This window comes from Mytilus californianus, unplaced genomic scaffold, assembly GCF_021869535.1.
Source record: "Mytilus californianus isolate M0D057914Y unplaced genomic scaffold, xbMytCali1.0.p SCAF_6, whole genome shotgun sequence".
NCBI lineage: Eukaryota > Metazoa > Mollusca > Bivalvia > Mytilida > Mytilidae > Mytilus > Mytilus californianus.
The window spans coordinates 75,689,969-75,707,717 of NW_026262712.1; the positions used below are offsets into that span (position 1 = coordinate 75,689,969).

General features: G+C 31.2%; 1 protein-coding gene across 1 annotated transcript in view; it reads left to right on the plus strand.

Moving 5' to 3' along the window:
* Window positions 1-16,962, plus strand: part of LOC127706617 (sodium-coupled monocarboxylate transporter 1-like) — a 41,757-nt gene extending 24,795 nt beyond the window's left edge. The window contains exons 12-17 of the mRNA XM_052211273.1: window positions 8,631-8,701; window positions 9,084-9,170; window positions 10,001-10,242; window positions 12,520-12,620; window positions 14,348-14,472; window positions 16,572-16,962. Coding sequence (XP_052067233.1) covers window positions 8,631-8,701; window positions 9,084-9,170; window positions 10,001-10,242; window positions 12,520-12,620; window positions 14,348-14,472; window positions 16,572-16,673 — 728 coding nt within the window. The 3' untranslated portion in view covers window positions 16,674-16,962. The remainder of the gene's footprint in view (window positions 1-8,630; window positions 8,702-9,083; window positions 9,171-10,000; window positions 10,243-12,519; window positions 12,621-14,347; window positions 14,473-16,571) is intronic.
* The last annotated feature ends 787 nt before the right edge of the window (window positions 16,963-17,749 follow it).

The window sequence follows — 17,749 nt, forward strand, 5'->3', positions numbered from 1 at the left end:
TTTTTTATGCAAATCTTATAGTCTCATAGTAAATCAGTAATATTGTATGTAAGGGTGGATTGTATAATACAAATGACAGCAATATTGGAAAACAATGACTAAAACATTTGGTTCGCATCAATTTATAGTGCCAGCATGTCCTCTTTTTATTCAAAATATTGAATCGTAAACAAATATCAGTAGTTTTCATACCTAGGACTGACTCGTATAACAAAATTATTAGTCCGCATCAACCAAAACTGACCTTATTTGCTCTTTTTTATGTAAATCTTACAGTTGCATAGTTAATCAGTAATATTTTTATGTCAGGATGGATTGTATAATACAAATGATAGCAATATTGGACCACAATGACTACAAAATTTTGTTCGAATCAATTGAGAGTGCCAGCATGTCCTCTTTTTATTCAAAATATTGAGTCGTAAACAAATATCAGAAGTTTTCATACCTCAGACTGACTCGTATAACAAAGTTAGTTGTCCGCAACAACCAAAACTGACCATATTTGCTCTTTTTTATGTAAATCTTTTAGTCGCATAGTAAATCAATAATGTTTTATATCAGGATGGATTGTATAATACAAATGACAGCAATATTGGAAAACAATGACTGAAACATTTGGTTCGCATCAATTGATAGTGCCAGCATAGCCTCTTTTATTCAAAATATTGAATCGTAAACAAATATCTGTAGTTTTCATACCTAGGACTGACTAATATAACAAAATTATTTGACCTCTAACCAAAACTGACACTATTTGCACTTCATTATGTAAATCTATATAGCCGCACAGTAATTCAGATATATTTTTAGGTCAGGAAGGACTGTATAATACAAATGACAGCAATATTGGAAAACAATGACTGAAACATTTGGTTCGCATCAATTGATAGTGCCATCATTTCCTCTTTTTATTCAAAATATTGAATCGTAAACAAATATCAGTAGTTTTCTTACCTCAGACTGACTCGCATAACAAAATTATTTGTCCGCATCAACCAAAACTGACCATATTTGCCCTTTTTATGTAAATCTTATATTAGCCTAGTAAATCAGTAATATTTTTATATCAGGATGGATTGTATAATACAAACGACAGCAATATTGGAAAACAATGACTAAAAAATTTGGTTCGCATCAATTGATAGTGCCGGGATGTCCTCTTTTATTCAAAATATTGAATCGTAAACAAATATCAGTAGTATTCATACCTAGGACTGACTCGTATAACAAAATTATTTTTACGCATCAACCAAAACTGACCTTATTTGCTCTTTTTATGTAAATCTTATAGTCGCATAATAAATCAGTTATATTTGTATGTAAGGATGGATTGTATAATACAAATGATAGCAATATTGGACCACAATGACTACAAAATTTTGTTCGCATCAATTGAGAGTTCCAGCATGTCCTCTTTTTATTCAAAATATTGAATCGTAATCTAATTTCAGTGGTTTTGATACGTCATGATGACTCGAATAACAAAATTATTTGACCACATCCACCAAAACTGACCATATTTGCCCTTCACTATGCACATCTTATAGTTGCATAGTAAATCAGTAATATTTTTATGTCAGGATGGATTGTATAATACAAATGACAGTGATATTGGAAAACAATGACTACAAAATTTTGTTCGCATCAATTTATAGTGCCAGCATGTCCCCTTTTTATTCAAAATATTGAATCGTAAACAAATATCAGTAGTTTACATACCTCAAACTGACTTGTATTACAAAATTATTGTCCGCTTCAACCAAAACTGACCATATTTGCTCGTTTTTATGTAAATATTATAGTAGCATAATAAATCAATTATATTTTTATGTAAGGATGGATTGTATAATACAAATGATAGCAATATTGGACCACAATGACTACAAAATTTTGTTCGCATCAATTGAGAGTGCCATCATGTCCTCTTTTTATTCAAAATATTGAATCGTAAACAAATATCAGAAGTTTTCATACCTCAGACTGAATCGTATAACAAAGTTAGTTGTCCGCAACAACCAAAACTGACCATATTTGCTCTTTTTTATGTAAATCTTTTAGTCGCATAGTAAATCAATAATGTTTTATATCAGGATGGATTGTATAATACAAATGACAGCAATATTGGAAAACAATGACTGAAACATTTGGTTCGCATCAATTGATAGTGCCAGCATAGCCTCTTTTATTCAAAATATTGAATCGTAAACAAATATCTGTAGTTTTCATACCTAGGACTGACTAATATAACAAAATTATTTGACCTCTAACCAAAACTGACACTATTTGCACTTCATAATGTAAATCTATATAGCCGCACAGTAATTCATATATATTTTTAGGTCAGGAAGGACTGTATAATACAAATGACAGCAATATTGGAAAACAATGACTGAAACATTTGGTTCGCATCAATTGATAGTGCCATCATTTCCTCTTTTTATTCAAAATATTGAATCGTAAACAAATATCAGTAGTTTTCTTACCTCAGACTGACTCGCATAACAAAATTATTTGTCCGCATCAACCAAAACTGACCATATTTGCCCTTTTTATGTAAATCTTATATTAGCCTAGTAAATCAGTAATATTTTTATATCAGGATGGATTGTATAATACAAACGACAGCAATATTGGAAAACAATGACTAAAAAATTTGGTTCGCATCAATTGATAGTGCCGGGATGTCCTCTTTTATTCAAAATATTGAATCGTAAACAAATATCAGTAGTATTCATACCTAGGACTGACTCGTATAACAAAATTATTTTTACGCATCAACCAAAACTGACCTTATTTGCTCTTTTTATGTAAATCTTATAGTCGCATAATAAATCAGTTATATTTGTATGTAAGGATGGATTGTATAATACAAATGATAGCAATATTGGACCACAATGACTACAAAATTTTGTTCGCATCAATTGAGAGTTCCAGCATGTCCTCTTTTTATTCAAAATATTGAATCGTAATCTAATTTCAGTGGTTTTGATACGTCATGATGACTCGAATAACAAAATTATTTGACCACATCCACCAAAACTGACCATATTTGCCCTTCACTATGCACATCTTATAGTTGCATAGTAAATCAGTAATATTTTTATGTCAGGATGGATTGTATAATACAAATGACAGTGATATTGGAAAACAATGACTACAAAATTTTGTTCGCATCAATTTATAGTGCCAGCATGTCCCCTTTTTATTCAAAATATTGAATCGTAAACAAATATCAGTAGTTTACATACCTCAAACTGACTTGTATTACAAAATTATTGTCCGCTTCAACCAAAACTGACCATATTTGCTCGTTTTTATGTAAATATTATAGTAGCATAATAAATCAATTATATTTTTATGTAAGGATGGATTGTATAATACAAATGATAGCAATATTGGACCACAATGACTACAAAATTTTGTTCGCATCAATTGAGAGTGCCATCATGTCCTCTTTTTATTCAAAATATTGAATCGTGAACAAATATCAGAAGTTTTCATACCTCAGACTGAATCGTATAACAAAGTTAGTTGTCCGCAACAACCAAAACTGACCATATTTGCTCTTTTTTATGTAAATCTTTTAGTCGCATAGTAAATCAATAATGTTTTATATCAGGATGGATTGTATAATACAAATGACAGCAATATTGGAAAACAATGACTGAAACATTTGGTTCGCATCAATTGATAGTGCCAGCATAGCCTCTTTTATTCAAAATATTGAATCGTAAACAAATATCTGTAGTTTTCATACCTAGGACTGACTAATATAACAAAATTATTTGACCTCTAACCAAAACTGACACTATTTGCACTTCATAATGTAAATCTATATAGCCGCACAGTAATTCATATATATTTTTAGGTCAGGAAGGACTGTATAATACAAATGACAGCAATATTGGAAAACAATGACTGAAACATTTGGTTCGCATCAATTGATAGTGCCATCATTTCCTCTTTTTATTCAAAATATTGAATCGTAAACAAATATCAGTAGTTTTCTTACCTCAGACTGACTCGCATAACAAAATTATTTGTCCGCATCAACCAAAACTGACCATATTTGCCCTTTTTATGTAAATCTTATATTAGCCTAGTAAATCAGTAATATTTTTATATCAGGATGGATTGTATAATACAAACGACAGCAATATTGGAAAACAATGACTAAAAAATTTGGTTCGCATCAATTGATAGTGCCGGGATGTCCTCTTTTATTCAAAATATTGAATCGTAAACAAATATCAGTAGTATTCATACCTAGGACTGACTCGTATAACAAAATTATTTTTACGCATCAACCAAAACTGACCTTATTTGCTCTTTTTATGTAAATCTTATAGTCGCATAATAAATCAGTTATATTTGTATGTAAGGATGGATTGTATAATACAAATGATAGCAATTTTGGACCACAATGACTACAAAATTTTGTTCGCATCAATTGAGAGTTCCAGCATGTCCTCTTTTTATTCAAAATATTGAATCGTAATCTAATTTCAGTGGTTTTGATACGTCATGATGACTCGAATAACAAAATTATTTGACCACATCCACCAAAACTGACCATATTTGCCCTTCACTATGCACATCTTATAGTTGCATAGTAAATCAGTAATATTTTTATGTCAGGATGGATTGTATAATACAAATGACAGTGATATTGGAAAACAATGACTACAAAATTTTGTTCGCATCAATTTATAGTGCCAGCATGTCCCCTTTTTATTCAAAATATTGAATCGTAAACAAATATCAGTAGTTTACATACCTCAAACTGACTCGTATTACAAAATTATTGTCCGCTTCAACCAAAACTGACCATATTTGCTCTTTTTTATGTAAATATTATAGTAGCATAATAAATCAATTATATTTTTATGTAAGGATGGATTGTATAATACAAATGATAGCAATATTGGACCACAATGACTACAAAATTTTGTTCGCATCAATTGAGAGTGCCATCATGTCCTCTTTTTATTCAAAATATTGAATCGTAAACAAATTTTAGTGTTTTCATACCTCTGACTGACTTATATAACAAAATTGTTGGTCCACATCAACCAAAACTGATCATATTTGCACTTTATTATGGAACTCTTTATAACCGCATAGGAAATCAGTTATATTTTATATCAGGAGGGATTGTATAATACAAATGACAGTCATATTGTAAAACAATGACTACAAAATTTTGTTCGCATCAATTTATTGTGGCAGCATGTCCTCTTGTTATTCAAAATTTGAATCGTAAACAAATATCAGTAGTTTTCATACATAGGACTGACTCATATAACAAAATCATTTTCCGCATCAACCAAAACTAACCATATTTGCTCTTTTTTATGTAAATCTCATAGTCGCATAGTAAATCAGTAATATTTGTATGTAAGGATGGATTGTATAATACAAATGATAGCAACATTTGACCACAATGTCTATTTTTTTTGCATCAATTGAGAATGCCAGCATGTCCTCTTTTTATTCAAAATATTGAATCGTAAACAAATATCAGTAGTTTCATACTTCAGACTGACTCGTATAACTAAATTATTTGTCCGCATCAACCAAAACTGACCATATATGCTCTTTATCAAGTAAATATATATAGCTGCACAGTTAATCAGTTATATTTGTTAGGTCAGGAGGGACTGTATAATACAAATTACAGCAATATTAGAACACAATGACTATAAAATTTTGTTCGCATCAATTTATAGTGCCAGCTTGTCCTTTTTTTATTCAAAATATTGAATCGTAAACTAATATCAGTAGTTTTCATACCTCAGACTGACTCGTATAACAAAGTTATTTGTCTGCATCAACCAAAACTGACCATATTTGCTCTTTTTATGTAAATCTAATAGTCGCATAGTAAATTAGTAATGTTTTATATCAGGATGGATTGTATAATACAAATGACAGCAATATTGGAAAACAATGATTAAAACATTTGGTTCGCATCAATTGATAGTGCCAGCATAGCCTCTTTTTATTCAAAATTTGAATCGTAAACAAATATCAGTAGTTTTCATACCTAGGACTGACTAATATAACAAAATTATTTGACCTCTAACCAAAACTGACCATATTTGCTCTTCATTATGTAAATCTATATAGCCGCACAGTAATTCAGATATATTTTTAGGTCAGGAAAAACTGTATAATACAAATGACAGCAATATTAGAAAACAATGACTACAAAATATTTTCGCATCAATTGAGAGTGCCAGCATGTCCTTCTGTTTCAAAATATTGAATCGTAAACAAATATCAGTAGTTTTCTTACCTCAGACTGACTCGTATAACAAAATTATTTGTCCGCATCAACCAAAACTGACCATATTTGCCCTTTTTATGTAAATCTTATATAAGCCTAGTAAATCAGTAATATTTGTATGTAAGGATGGATTGTATAATACAAATGATAGCAATTTTGGACCACAATGACTACAAAATTTTGTTCGCATCAATTGAGAGTGCCAGCATGTCCTCTTTTTATTCAAAATATTGAATCGTAATCTAATTTTAATAGTTTTATACATCATGATGACTCGAATAACAAAAGTACTTGACCACATCCACCAAAACTGACTATATTTGCTCTTCACTATGTGAATCTTATAGTTGCATAGTAAAGAAGTAATATTTTTATGTCAGGATGGATTGTATAATACAAATGATAGCAATATTGTACCACAATGACTACAAATTTTTTTTTGCATCTATTGAGAGTGCCAGCATGTCCTCTTTTTATTCAAAATTTGGAATCGTAAACAAATTTTAGTGTTTTCATACCTCTGACTGACTCATATAACATCCATTTGTCCACATCAACCAAAACTGACCATATTTGCACTTTACTATGGAAATCTTTATAGTTGCATAATGAACTTGTCACTAAAGTCAGTAGTTCGGGATGGTTTGTATTTAAAACAAAACTATTAAACGGCATCATCCAACACAGACATGACTGATTCATGTAATTCATAATGAAAATTATGAGAAGTTCTCTTCTTGAAATAGTGTACATGGTGTACTGTTAATATATTGTGTCGGTTAATTGATTTCGTTTGTAGCCTAACGTCCAAGGGCAAATATTTTATTCATGTTCAGAACGAGTATATTGTTCGGACGTCCCAGATATCATGTTTAATTGTTATGGATAAGTCTGTTTAAATTGACGAGATAGTACAAATGTACATACTTATACAACAGTTTTATACCTGCCAACCTTCACGATTTAGGCTTGTAACAACACCGTATCAATATCCCTATATATACACTGTACAATTTTCGATTTAACATTTGACAAAACAGAATCTTAAATCATGTAAATCCAAGGCAAACAAGGGGAATTACGATTAAAAATCCATGTATGAAATTCATAGAGTTTTATATTTAGGAAGAGACTGTTAAAAATGGGGAACGTAGCAACGTAAACCATGATGTTTATATCCCATCATATACAAATATTTTCCCGATGTGTTGGATAACCTATGTATCCGCCTCGATATTTGTACATGTAACATGTAAGGAAAAATACCAATTCTGCTACTCAGTAAAGCTATTGGAACTGATTTTTTGTAATTAATGAAAGTTAATATTTCGAATTAAAAAAGAGGGACGAAAGATACCAGAGGGACAGTCAAACTCATATATCGAAAACAAACTGACAACGCCATGGCCAAAAATAAAAAGACAAACAGACAAATAATAGTACAGATGACACAACATACAAAACCAAAGACTAAGCAACACGAACCCCACCAAAAACTGGGGGTGATCTCAAGTGCTCCGGAAGGGTAAGAAGATCCTGCTCCACATGTGGCACCCGTCGTGTTGCTTATGTTATTACAAATCCGGTAAATATTCTAATTCGGTAAGTCACATTAAAGGTGTTTTTTTAATTGTTCTGGTTTGGAACACATATACGTAAAATATTAAGATAAAATTCGTTTTAATAAAACAAATGTACAAATGAATACGAAGTTTATTTCTTAATTTACACAATCAGTTAACGCGAAAAGTAAACGCGCGTTTACTTTCAAGTGCACGTAATAATACAGTTGTAGTAAACGCCCGTTTACTTTTAAGTGCACGTAAAAATAAACTTGTGAAATCTGAAGTAAACGCCCGTTTACTACTGACTAAACGGACACAGAGTAAACGCGCGTTTACTCGGGTAGACATTTTAAAATTGCCATTTTGACCACGTAAACGTAATTATAGTAAACGCGAAAATTGAAGTTAACTAACGAAATATGTGCACGTGGCGTTAACGTGCGTTTACTTTATGTAATGCTTGGTCTGCACCAAACTGTAACATGTCGCAAGGTCATTCTAAATAACAAGCATAGAAGTGGTGAACAATGTTACTAATATCAATGCGTATACTCTATATTTCTCAGATAGCTACCAATAGTTTGTGAAGCCAAACACACACAAATTTGTATTAACTTCTAGCAAAAGAAACAAAACGAAACACCCTAGCCGAGTAAAATCAACAAGTGACTGGTTTGTTACTTAACTGTACAAATAGAAATATTGATCTCGTTTACTATGATTTTTGTTTGTATTTAGAATATGCAAAAAGTAAGACAATTTTTTTTTTGTAGTTATAGTCTATGGAGCATTAGGAATTGGAGTAACATTCTTATTCAAAAATTTGAAAGGAACTGTATTGCAGGTAAGTTTGACATGGGATAAGATTATTCTTAAAGACCTATTGTGAAGCAGAAACAGATCAATTATAAAAAAATAAAATTATTTCAAAATTTTGATAACAAAATACCAAGCGACACGAATAACGCCGAACACTGGTTAGGAAGTGCTAGTCATTACTGATACCACAGGAGTATATGCTTTCTAAAAGTGTATGGACATTTGAGTATTTTAATTGTATCATTACCATTTATATATACGATTCACGCTTTAAGATGTGAATTTGGTCATGAAATATCAAATCAAACATACAAGACAAAAATACCGGAAAAAAACAAATACACAAAAAGTTTAAGTTAAAGATATTAAGCAGCGTTGTCACATGAATCATTTTGAAATAATTACAGGCTTCGTTGAGTTTTATGGGCGCTGCAGGTGGAGCATTGAATGGATTAATAATGTTAGGAGCCTTTTTTCCATGGGCAAACTGGAAGGTAATCACACAACAGTGTATCATTATATAAATAACACATAGCTGAGAGGGTGATAGAGCAGATTGTTACCCCGAGAAAACATTGTCAACTGAGGCGACGCCAAGGTTGACAATGTCTTCCCGAGGGGTAACAATCTGCTCTATCACCCTCTCAGATAGATATGTTTTATTTAATTTATTGTACTGAATGTTCTGTTATTACTGTCGATTAAATTTCAAATTCAAAGTAATAAACTATGACGTCTTGTATATAACAACCATCCGTATTTAATAAAGCGCACACTTGATCGAGCGTCTCCGTGAAGGGTAATAGAGTATTTGCCATAGGATAGAGTCGTATTTAATAAAGCGCACACTTGATCAAGCGTCTCCATGAAGGGTAATAGAGTAAGTTAACACCCTCGTATTAGCCAATCAAAATATAGCATTTTAACGTGAAGTATAATAAAAATTATTGTCATTCAATAATTTATCTTAATGTTTTACTGATATGCGTGTATTGATGTAAAATGTAAGCATTTTCATCTTCATTTTTGAATTGTTGTATCACGTATTAACTGTTTTATTTTAACTTTGTTCAGTCGGGTTAAGGCACGGAATGATTTATAATTATATTACTTAGCGCTACGATATAATTCTGTGATAACCTATTAGAATTATGCCCCACGTCTTATATATACATGTATCATATTATTCATTAACCAATATTTGATTCTTATCAACCAATTAATATTCATTATGAATTCTGTTACTGCTAAGGTAAATGTTTGGTTAAATACTTTATTTTCCTTAAAATATTCGTTTAAATTCAATTGTATTTTTTTAATGTAGGGGGCTGTTGCTGGTAGTTTAACATCATATGTTATAACTATGTGGGTTGGCATTGGTAAATATACCGTTGTTGGCATAAAAGAGAATCTACCATTCCCAAACAGTACATGTGGCGATTCCAATCACAACAATACGGACCATATTTACTCAACAATGCTACCATTTAATGTCACATATCATACAAGTGAATACTTTACAGACTTTGGACATTCAATTGACAGCAATACAGCTAAAAACGAATTGTAAGGATACACCTTTGTCTATACAGTTTTATTGTAAGATACCTAATCACTAGAGATATTACTCATCAATGTATTTAAAAAAGAGTAACACGACAGATTCACTAGTGAGCAAGAACTGTCTTTTGTTTTGTTTTGGGGTTCCTAGTATTATAGCTTTTGTTTTCTGTGTAATGTCCTGTGATTGATTCTTTTTATTCGTCGTTTTTGTTTTGGCCATATACAATTAGGAGATGTGGTATGATTGCCAATGAGACAACTATCCAAGAGTTCTAATGACGTGGTTTTATAGGTCACCGCACGGCCTTTAACAGAGAAAAAATGACAAAATATGAAACAATTCAAACGAAAAAACTGACAGCCAAATTGATGATAAAACAATAAACGTAAAACAGACATAACAGACAGCAACCAACGATAACCACTGAACTACAGGCACATACGGGATGTGGTCAGGTTAAACATGTATATGAGCTATCAACCCTTTCCTAACCTGGTACAATGGTGTAACAGCACAACACAAAACAAACTGTAACTATCAGTTGGAAATGGCTTGACTCATCATCAGATCGGCATTGAAATATAAAAAACAAGTAACACCAACAACCAATCAATATAAACATTTAAGAGTGTTCATAGTAACTTCCAGTTAGTTCAAAGCCATACACAACTAAGGAATTATGTTATTCCAGACTAAAGTATTAACGGTACATATTCAGTTATGTTTTAATTTATCAAAAACAAAATCACTATTAGTACCAATAAAAATCTTAAGGTTACTTTATCCTTTTCAAATTGAATTGCTTAATAACCAGTAAATTTAAAGTTGTTACAAGAATTCCACACAACCAAACTTTAAAACCAAATCTATGTATATATGAAAGAATTTAATAAACATTTTAAGACATTTATGGTAACCAAAGCCATGACTTAATAATTTATCAACTATACATAGCTAACGTTTATTTATATCTAAAACACCATTACAGACACGGGCTTAGCGAACGAAGAATACACACCGGAAAAACGGGGCGAAATGAACATCACCGTCCACAAAAGGAAAATTAACAATAGGGAACGAAGAATCTTACCTCTTGTTTTAACAATTTGTTTTAGTTTTCCGTGTGAAGTAAATTATCAAAATCTAGAAAGGGACTATTATTGCTGTTAATATTTGATTTATTTAAAGTAAGTCCCTTTGGGTAAATTTGCGCAGTATGATTAGGGAGTTCTTGATTATTTAAATTATTTAAAGCAACAACAAAAAACCACCCAGTTCACATCAAGTGTCATTAAATTTGTCAATTAAATAGAGTTTAAGCGGATCTTTACTGAGTTTGTCTATAAACTGTAATTCCTAACAATTTAGGAACAAGTTTGCTATTAATTAGGCGTAATTGGTGCCCACAGGAATACCTACAACCTATCAATAAACGTTATTTGCGAAAGTACATAAATGTTGTCAAGGAGAAAATTTACAGCTCTAATTGTCTCATCACAATTACAGTTAAGTATATCTGGCATAGGTACCTTTTTTATTACAGAAGAAGGCTCTATATGAGATTTTTTTCAGAAGACCATGCAACTACATAAAACAAAACTTCTAATTAATAAGATCGTGTAAAAGTGAAGTGTTTAGTGTCAAAAAGTCATAAATCTCAACCGAATTGAAATGCCAATATAAAAATGAGAAGATGTCATATGAAGACCAATGAGACAAATCTCCACCAGAGACCACATGACGTAGAAGTTAGCAACTATAGATTACCATACGGCTTTTAACAATGCCCAAAAACAATACCGTAAAGCAAACTAAAAAAAAAAAGAAATGACCAATGTAAAACAATTTAAACGAGAAAACTAACTAACAAACTTTGTTTTATAAGGAAAGATGTAATTTCCTTTGAAACTCATTTATTAGTATATGTTAGAAATCTAATTGAAAACCGTTTACATTTTTAGGAAAAAAAAGTAGTTTTTCATATTTCTAATGAAAATGTAAAAATATATGGTGAATGTTAACAAGACAGATCTAATAAGACGGTAACTATTAATACTTTCAAAAATTTGAAAATGACAACTTCAACTACTAATTTTCATGCTTGTGTAAAAAGTAGATAAAAATCGGCAGAGGAGTCAACCCAATATGAGTTTGGAAGTTAAGGTTCTAATTAAGAAAACACCTTAAAAAATAATCGATAGTATATGACAACAACAAAATACGTTGAAGATAACTTTCTCTAATGAAATTAACTTCCATTCTTAAACACTCTATTTCAGATCAGGGTTGCATCAATTTTATAGCCTTTCTTACCTTTGGTATTCAGCGTTTGGTATGATTATTGCATTTGTTGTTGGTTTGATTGTCAGTTTTGCAACAGGTAATTTAACCAATTCGAGGTAGCTAAAGCTGAAAGTATATTTCAACTTCGTTAAATATGTTAAACTATCTGACAAAGAAATGTTGTATAACACACAATAGTATAATACATTTTAGCTGTGGATATCATAAAAACGAGACCAAGATGACATAAAGGTATTACAGCAACTAAAGCTGTAGGATATGATTCTAATTTTCAAAGCCTTTCCAAAACCGTATGTTTGCAGTCTAACTATTACTGCACTATTCATTTTACTCGTTTAACACAATAAATATTAATTTATATACCCAAATGGGTAGCTTCATTCTTATAAAGGTGTCAATTGAAATATTGCATATGAAGCAATCCATTATAGTAGCCAAGAACATTATAGACAGGGCCTTCTGTTTTAAGTATTTGTTTGAGATTTAAAAAATCAAACGAGTATGATTACTTTCGTCCAGATATACACGATGGTGCGTCAAACATTGCTAGAATTAGTATGTACGGGTAACAATATGTACTTACTCCTACACTTTATATATAAAAACTCGTCGAAGATACCTGTCTTATAAATTATCTTACCCCCTATAGTTTTCTGGGGATATGATTGGTTAAAGGACTACACGTGGGGACCACGTATATTTGATATAAGGTGTCCTAAATAATATGGGGTTAGTTACCATATGGGGTTAGTAAGGAGTTACTTCCCTTTCAAAACAAAAAAAGAAATCTGAAAGGTTTCAGCAGACGAAGAAATTGATAATGAACGATTGAAATAAATTCATAAAACAAATTTAAAGCTAACAAGTTGTTATTGTTGGCATTTTTTTTTTGTATTAACAAAGGGAAGTAGGTTCTTAATACTAAGTATTGAAGACTTAATCACTTTGATTGGCCGCTAGTCTAAATACCACATGTGATGAAAGTCGGTGGGGATTCGAGCTTCGCTCTCACCCGATATGGAATTTACTGACCCCCTTATATATCGTATTAGGTCACTAACACACCATGTAACTAATAGTATAACGCCAGATGTGAGTTTTATCAACGTAAGAATCATCATGGACCTCGAATGAAAAAATGGGCAAGGCCAAAAATATACAATCATTTTTACTGAAAAGGTCAATATACACTATCAATGAAAACAGTACAACAAAGGATGTTTTAAAAATGTTAGGCTTGCATAAAATTTGTTTTTCCTGTATATTTCCGGGTTCAGTATTTTACAAAATGTATCATAATGATATTTCTCTATATAAATATGGACTGTGATTTCTTTACAAACTGATTTCGAATAGAAGAGCTATATGGTAAGTTCACATTGAAATAAGAGGTTAAATACAGCCTTATAAAATTGTACTAAATCATTTGACAGGCATTAGAAGTATACCGATGTAATAACGGTCTGATTTATGACAAACTAATAACCGAAAAATACTTATGACATACATCAACCAATGACAACCTTTGAATTATCATCGTCTGTCTTGGGACAAACACAAAAGGCATGTTGGGGTTGATCATGTTTGTGAGCGCTCAACCCCTCAGCATAGCACAGCAAACGAAAAACGGATTAAATCATCAGATTGTATTGTAAGTGCGACACATTATTGTACATATTAGCACATATATTGTGTATCGTGATATACACTATAGATTTACCAATTTTTCTAAGTGACGCCTGATCCAATGTTGAAATTGAATAATCTTTTTTTTCTAATTTATTTTTGTGCATTCGTTTCCAGGCCCAACAAAGCCAGAAGACATTGACCCAAAGTATATGATTCCAATTTTTGATAAATTATTTTGGTGCTGTCTACCAAACAAAATCCTCGAATATCTCCACTGTGGAGTAGATTATAGTATACAGGTAAGCCAACTGTATAATGTTAATCTTAAAAATACCCATATAGATGTTAATGTTACCTTTTTAAAAATATGAAGTTTCCAATTGTTACCGTTAATTTAATTTATAATACTTCATGTCAAAATGCCAAATTTTGATTGGTTAATACGAGGGAGACAATTTACTCTATCCCATGGCAAATATTCTATTACTCTTCACGAGAGACGCTTGCTCAAGTGTGCGCTTTAATAAATACGGATGATTGTTATGTACAAGACGACATAGTGTATTACTTTGAATTTGAAATTTAGTAGACAGTAAAAACAGAACATTCAGTATAATAAATTAAATAACACATATCTAAGAGGGTGATATAGCAGATTGTTACCCCTCGAAAAAACATTGTCAACCTTGGCCTCAGTTGACAATGTTTTCTCGGGGTAACAATCTGCTCTATCACCCTCTCAGCTATTCGTTATTTATATATTAATATACTAGTACTTCAAAAATCGATAATTTAAGGTATAATGAATTGAATTTACATCAATAATTTCAAAGACAATGCTCATGTTCTACGTTTTGGCATCAGAACGTTTTCATAGACTGTCAGAATAAAAAAATACATCTTGCTATACTTTTGTTGTTTTTCTAAAAATTGTAACGTTAACGTTGTTATGTACATGACGTCAAAGTAAAGTACAAAATCTAAAAGATGATAATGATAGAACATTCAGTATAATAAACTAAATAACGCATGTTACCCCTTGAACAAAAAAATTGTCAACCTAGGCTTCGCCTCGGTTGACAATGTTTTCTCGCGGTAACAATCTGCTCTATCACCCTCTCAGCTATGTGTTATTTATATACTATTCATTGAATAATAACGCAAACACAACTAACCTGTCGAAATCACTTGAATTTTACCGCAAGCTATTTTAGTTGAGTTTTTAGTTGTGTTTTTTTTTTTGTGCATACAGTTTTTAGAATAATAAATAATAGCAGGAAACTAATGTTCGAGAAAACAAAATTAATCGTCCGTCGAAAGTTTGGTTCTCCGAAGATAATTAAAGAACCGCTTGGCCAAGTATTGTGAAATTTTAACACAATGTCATAGTCCATGAAATACAGCAGATCACGTTCGCATTTGGTGGTTTTGACATCTAGAGTTATGGTCTTAGTTACATTAAACGTTGGATATTATTCGGTTTTGTTATTATATTGATAATACCTCTCGACCAAATCTTTTGAAACCCAATCACAATGTCATGGACCATAAAATATAGGTCAAGTTGAATTTAATAGTTTTGACATTTACTGTTAAAAGTTACCCCTTAGTAACTTTAAAGTTCTTTTTTGTACGTTTCAGGGTAATAATTGAAGTACCACTTGTCCTAATATTTTGCAATTTAAATACAATGTCATGGGTCATAAAATTAAGGTCACATTCGATTTTATTGTTTTCAAAATTACCATTCAAGGTTATGTTCCTAATTTACATTAAAATTGGGTTTCATGAAGACAAATAAAGGAACTCTTGGCCAAATCTTTGAAAGTTTGAAGCACGATGTCATATATAATAAATATAGGTCAAGTTCGATTTTGATGATTTTGACATTTACAGTTCAACAGTTATTCCCCTAAGTTACCATGCAATTTTGATGTTTTTGGTGGAGGGGGTAAAGGTGATAATTAAGGTTCCGTTTAACAAAATCTTTTTAATTTTAACTTAATACTATGTAACTTAGATAAAGGTGACATTCAATTTACATTGACCGTCATAGAGTTTTTCTGCAAGAAGGGTAACTTAATTCTTGTGTGTGCCGACAACTATGCGTTTGCTTTTTCTGAACTTACTTCTAGATAAATTATCAATAATGTTCATTACATTATAAAATATTTTCACTGAACACAACTTGTGGAAGAACAACAGCAACCTTTCTCTACCAATGGACTGAAAGTTTTCATGAGTCGATCGGTTTAAAGCTGAACTCAATCTGAATTTTGAAACAAAATGGTTTTATCCATCGGTATTCTATAAAGGAAACTCTCTTAGATAAGCACCTAATGACAGGAGTAAACGTTACTTTATTTTTATTATATTGTACTATTTTTTCCTATTTTAGGAAATAGAAGATGACGAGGATACCAAAACTGAGGCTACTACCTTTGGCAGTTCTAGTAATATGTCAGCACTTGGATCAGAAACATTTGTTTATAAATTCTAATAATAGCTATATGTTTAATTTGAAATACATGTACCATTTGAACAATATTACCCTAGAAATATTACGTTAAGATGTAAAATGTAAATAAAGGTAGTTTAATATAGTTGGAATGATTTTAAAATGCGAATTGGATGTCCATTGTATAATGTTGATTGAACTGTTTTATTTCTGGAAGGAACATGCAGAAGTCGTGATAAGAGTAAATGAAGCATCAAACAATTCGTCAACTGTTGTTCTGCGTGTATAAGGAAATTGTGCAATGTGCATTGATCTTAAAAACTGGGAGGAAATGTAGAATAGTAACATTCTTTTTGTCATACTGTTTGATGTATACACTTATGATATAAAAAGAATAAGACGTAATCACATTTATAATTGATATAATTTTTTATTCGCCTTGTTAATAAAGCATGTATTGTCACGTTGAATTACAAATAGGTTTGACACAAGAAAGCACAGTAATCAATTAAAGTCCAAATTACGTGGATGTTAGCCATTAATGTTTGTTATATTTTTAGTCAAATGTAAGAGTACTTTATGTCTTTCTTTTTTTTTGATTATCAATGAATTACCTCTAAATCAATTATTCTAAAAGTTGGTACATTTACTGCAGAAACCACGGAGGACAACAGGTGGTATTAATCGTTCATGCATTGGTAAACAAGATAATTTCAGTTGTCTAGTATACAAATACCATTATTGATTCAAACATAATTTGACTTGACTCTATGTGTTACAATCTTGCATTTTAGTTATGTTTTACCATATTGCAGTTATTATTAATTAACTAATCATCAGAAATCCGGTACTTGAAAGCTGCGGCAAAATTTGAATTTTGGTAGCGTAACTAGTTTTTTGTGACCACTTTTTGGTGGAAGAGAACGTATCAAATATCCCAAATCAATTATTATCGACTTTTTAGCGCCTTCTTTTTAGTTTCGGATCCTCACAAAATATGAACGTGTCCACTCATCCAAACATTGATTGAGTTCAATATTATACCAAACTGAATTATATTTTCAACGGATAAGTGCCTTTATGAAATCCTTTATAATTTAAAAAGTCAATCAGTTTAA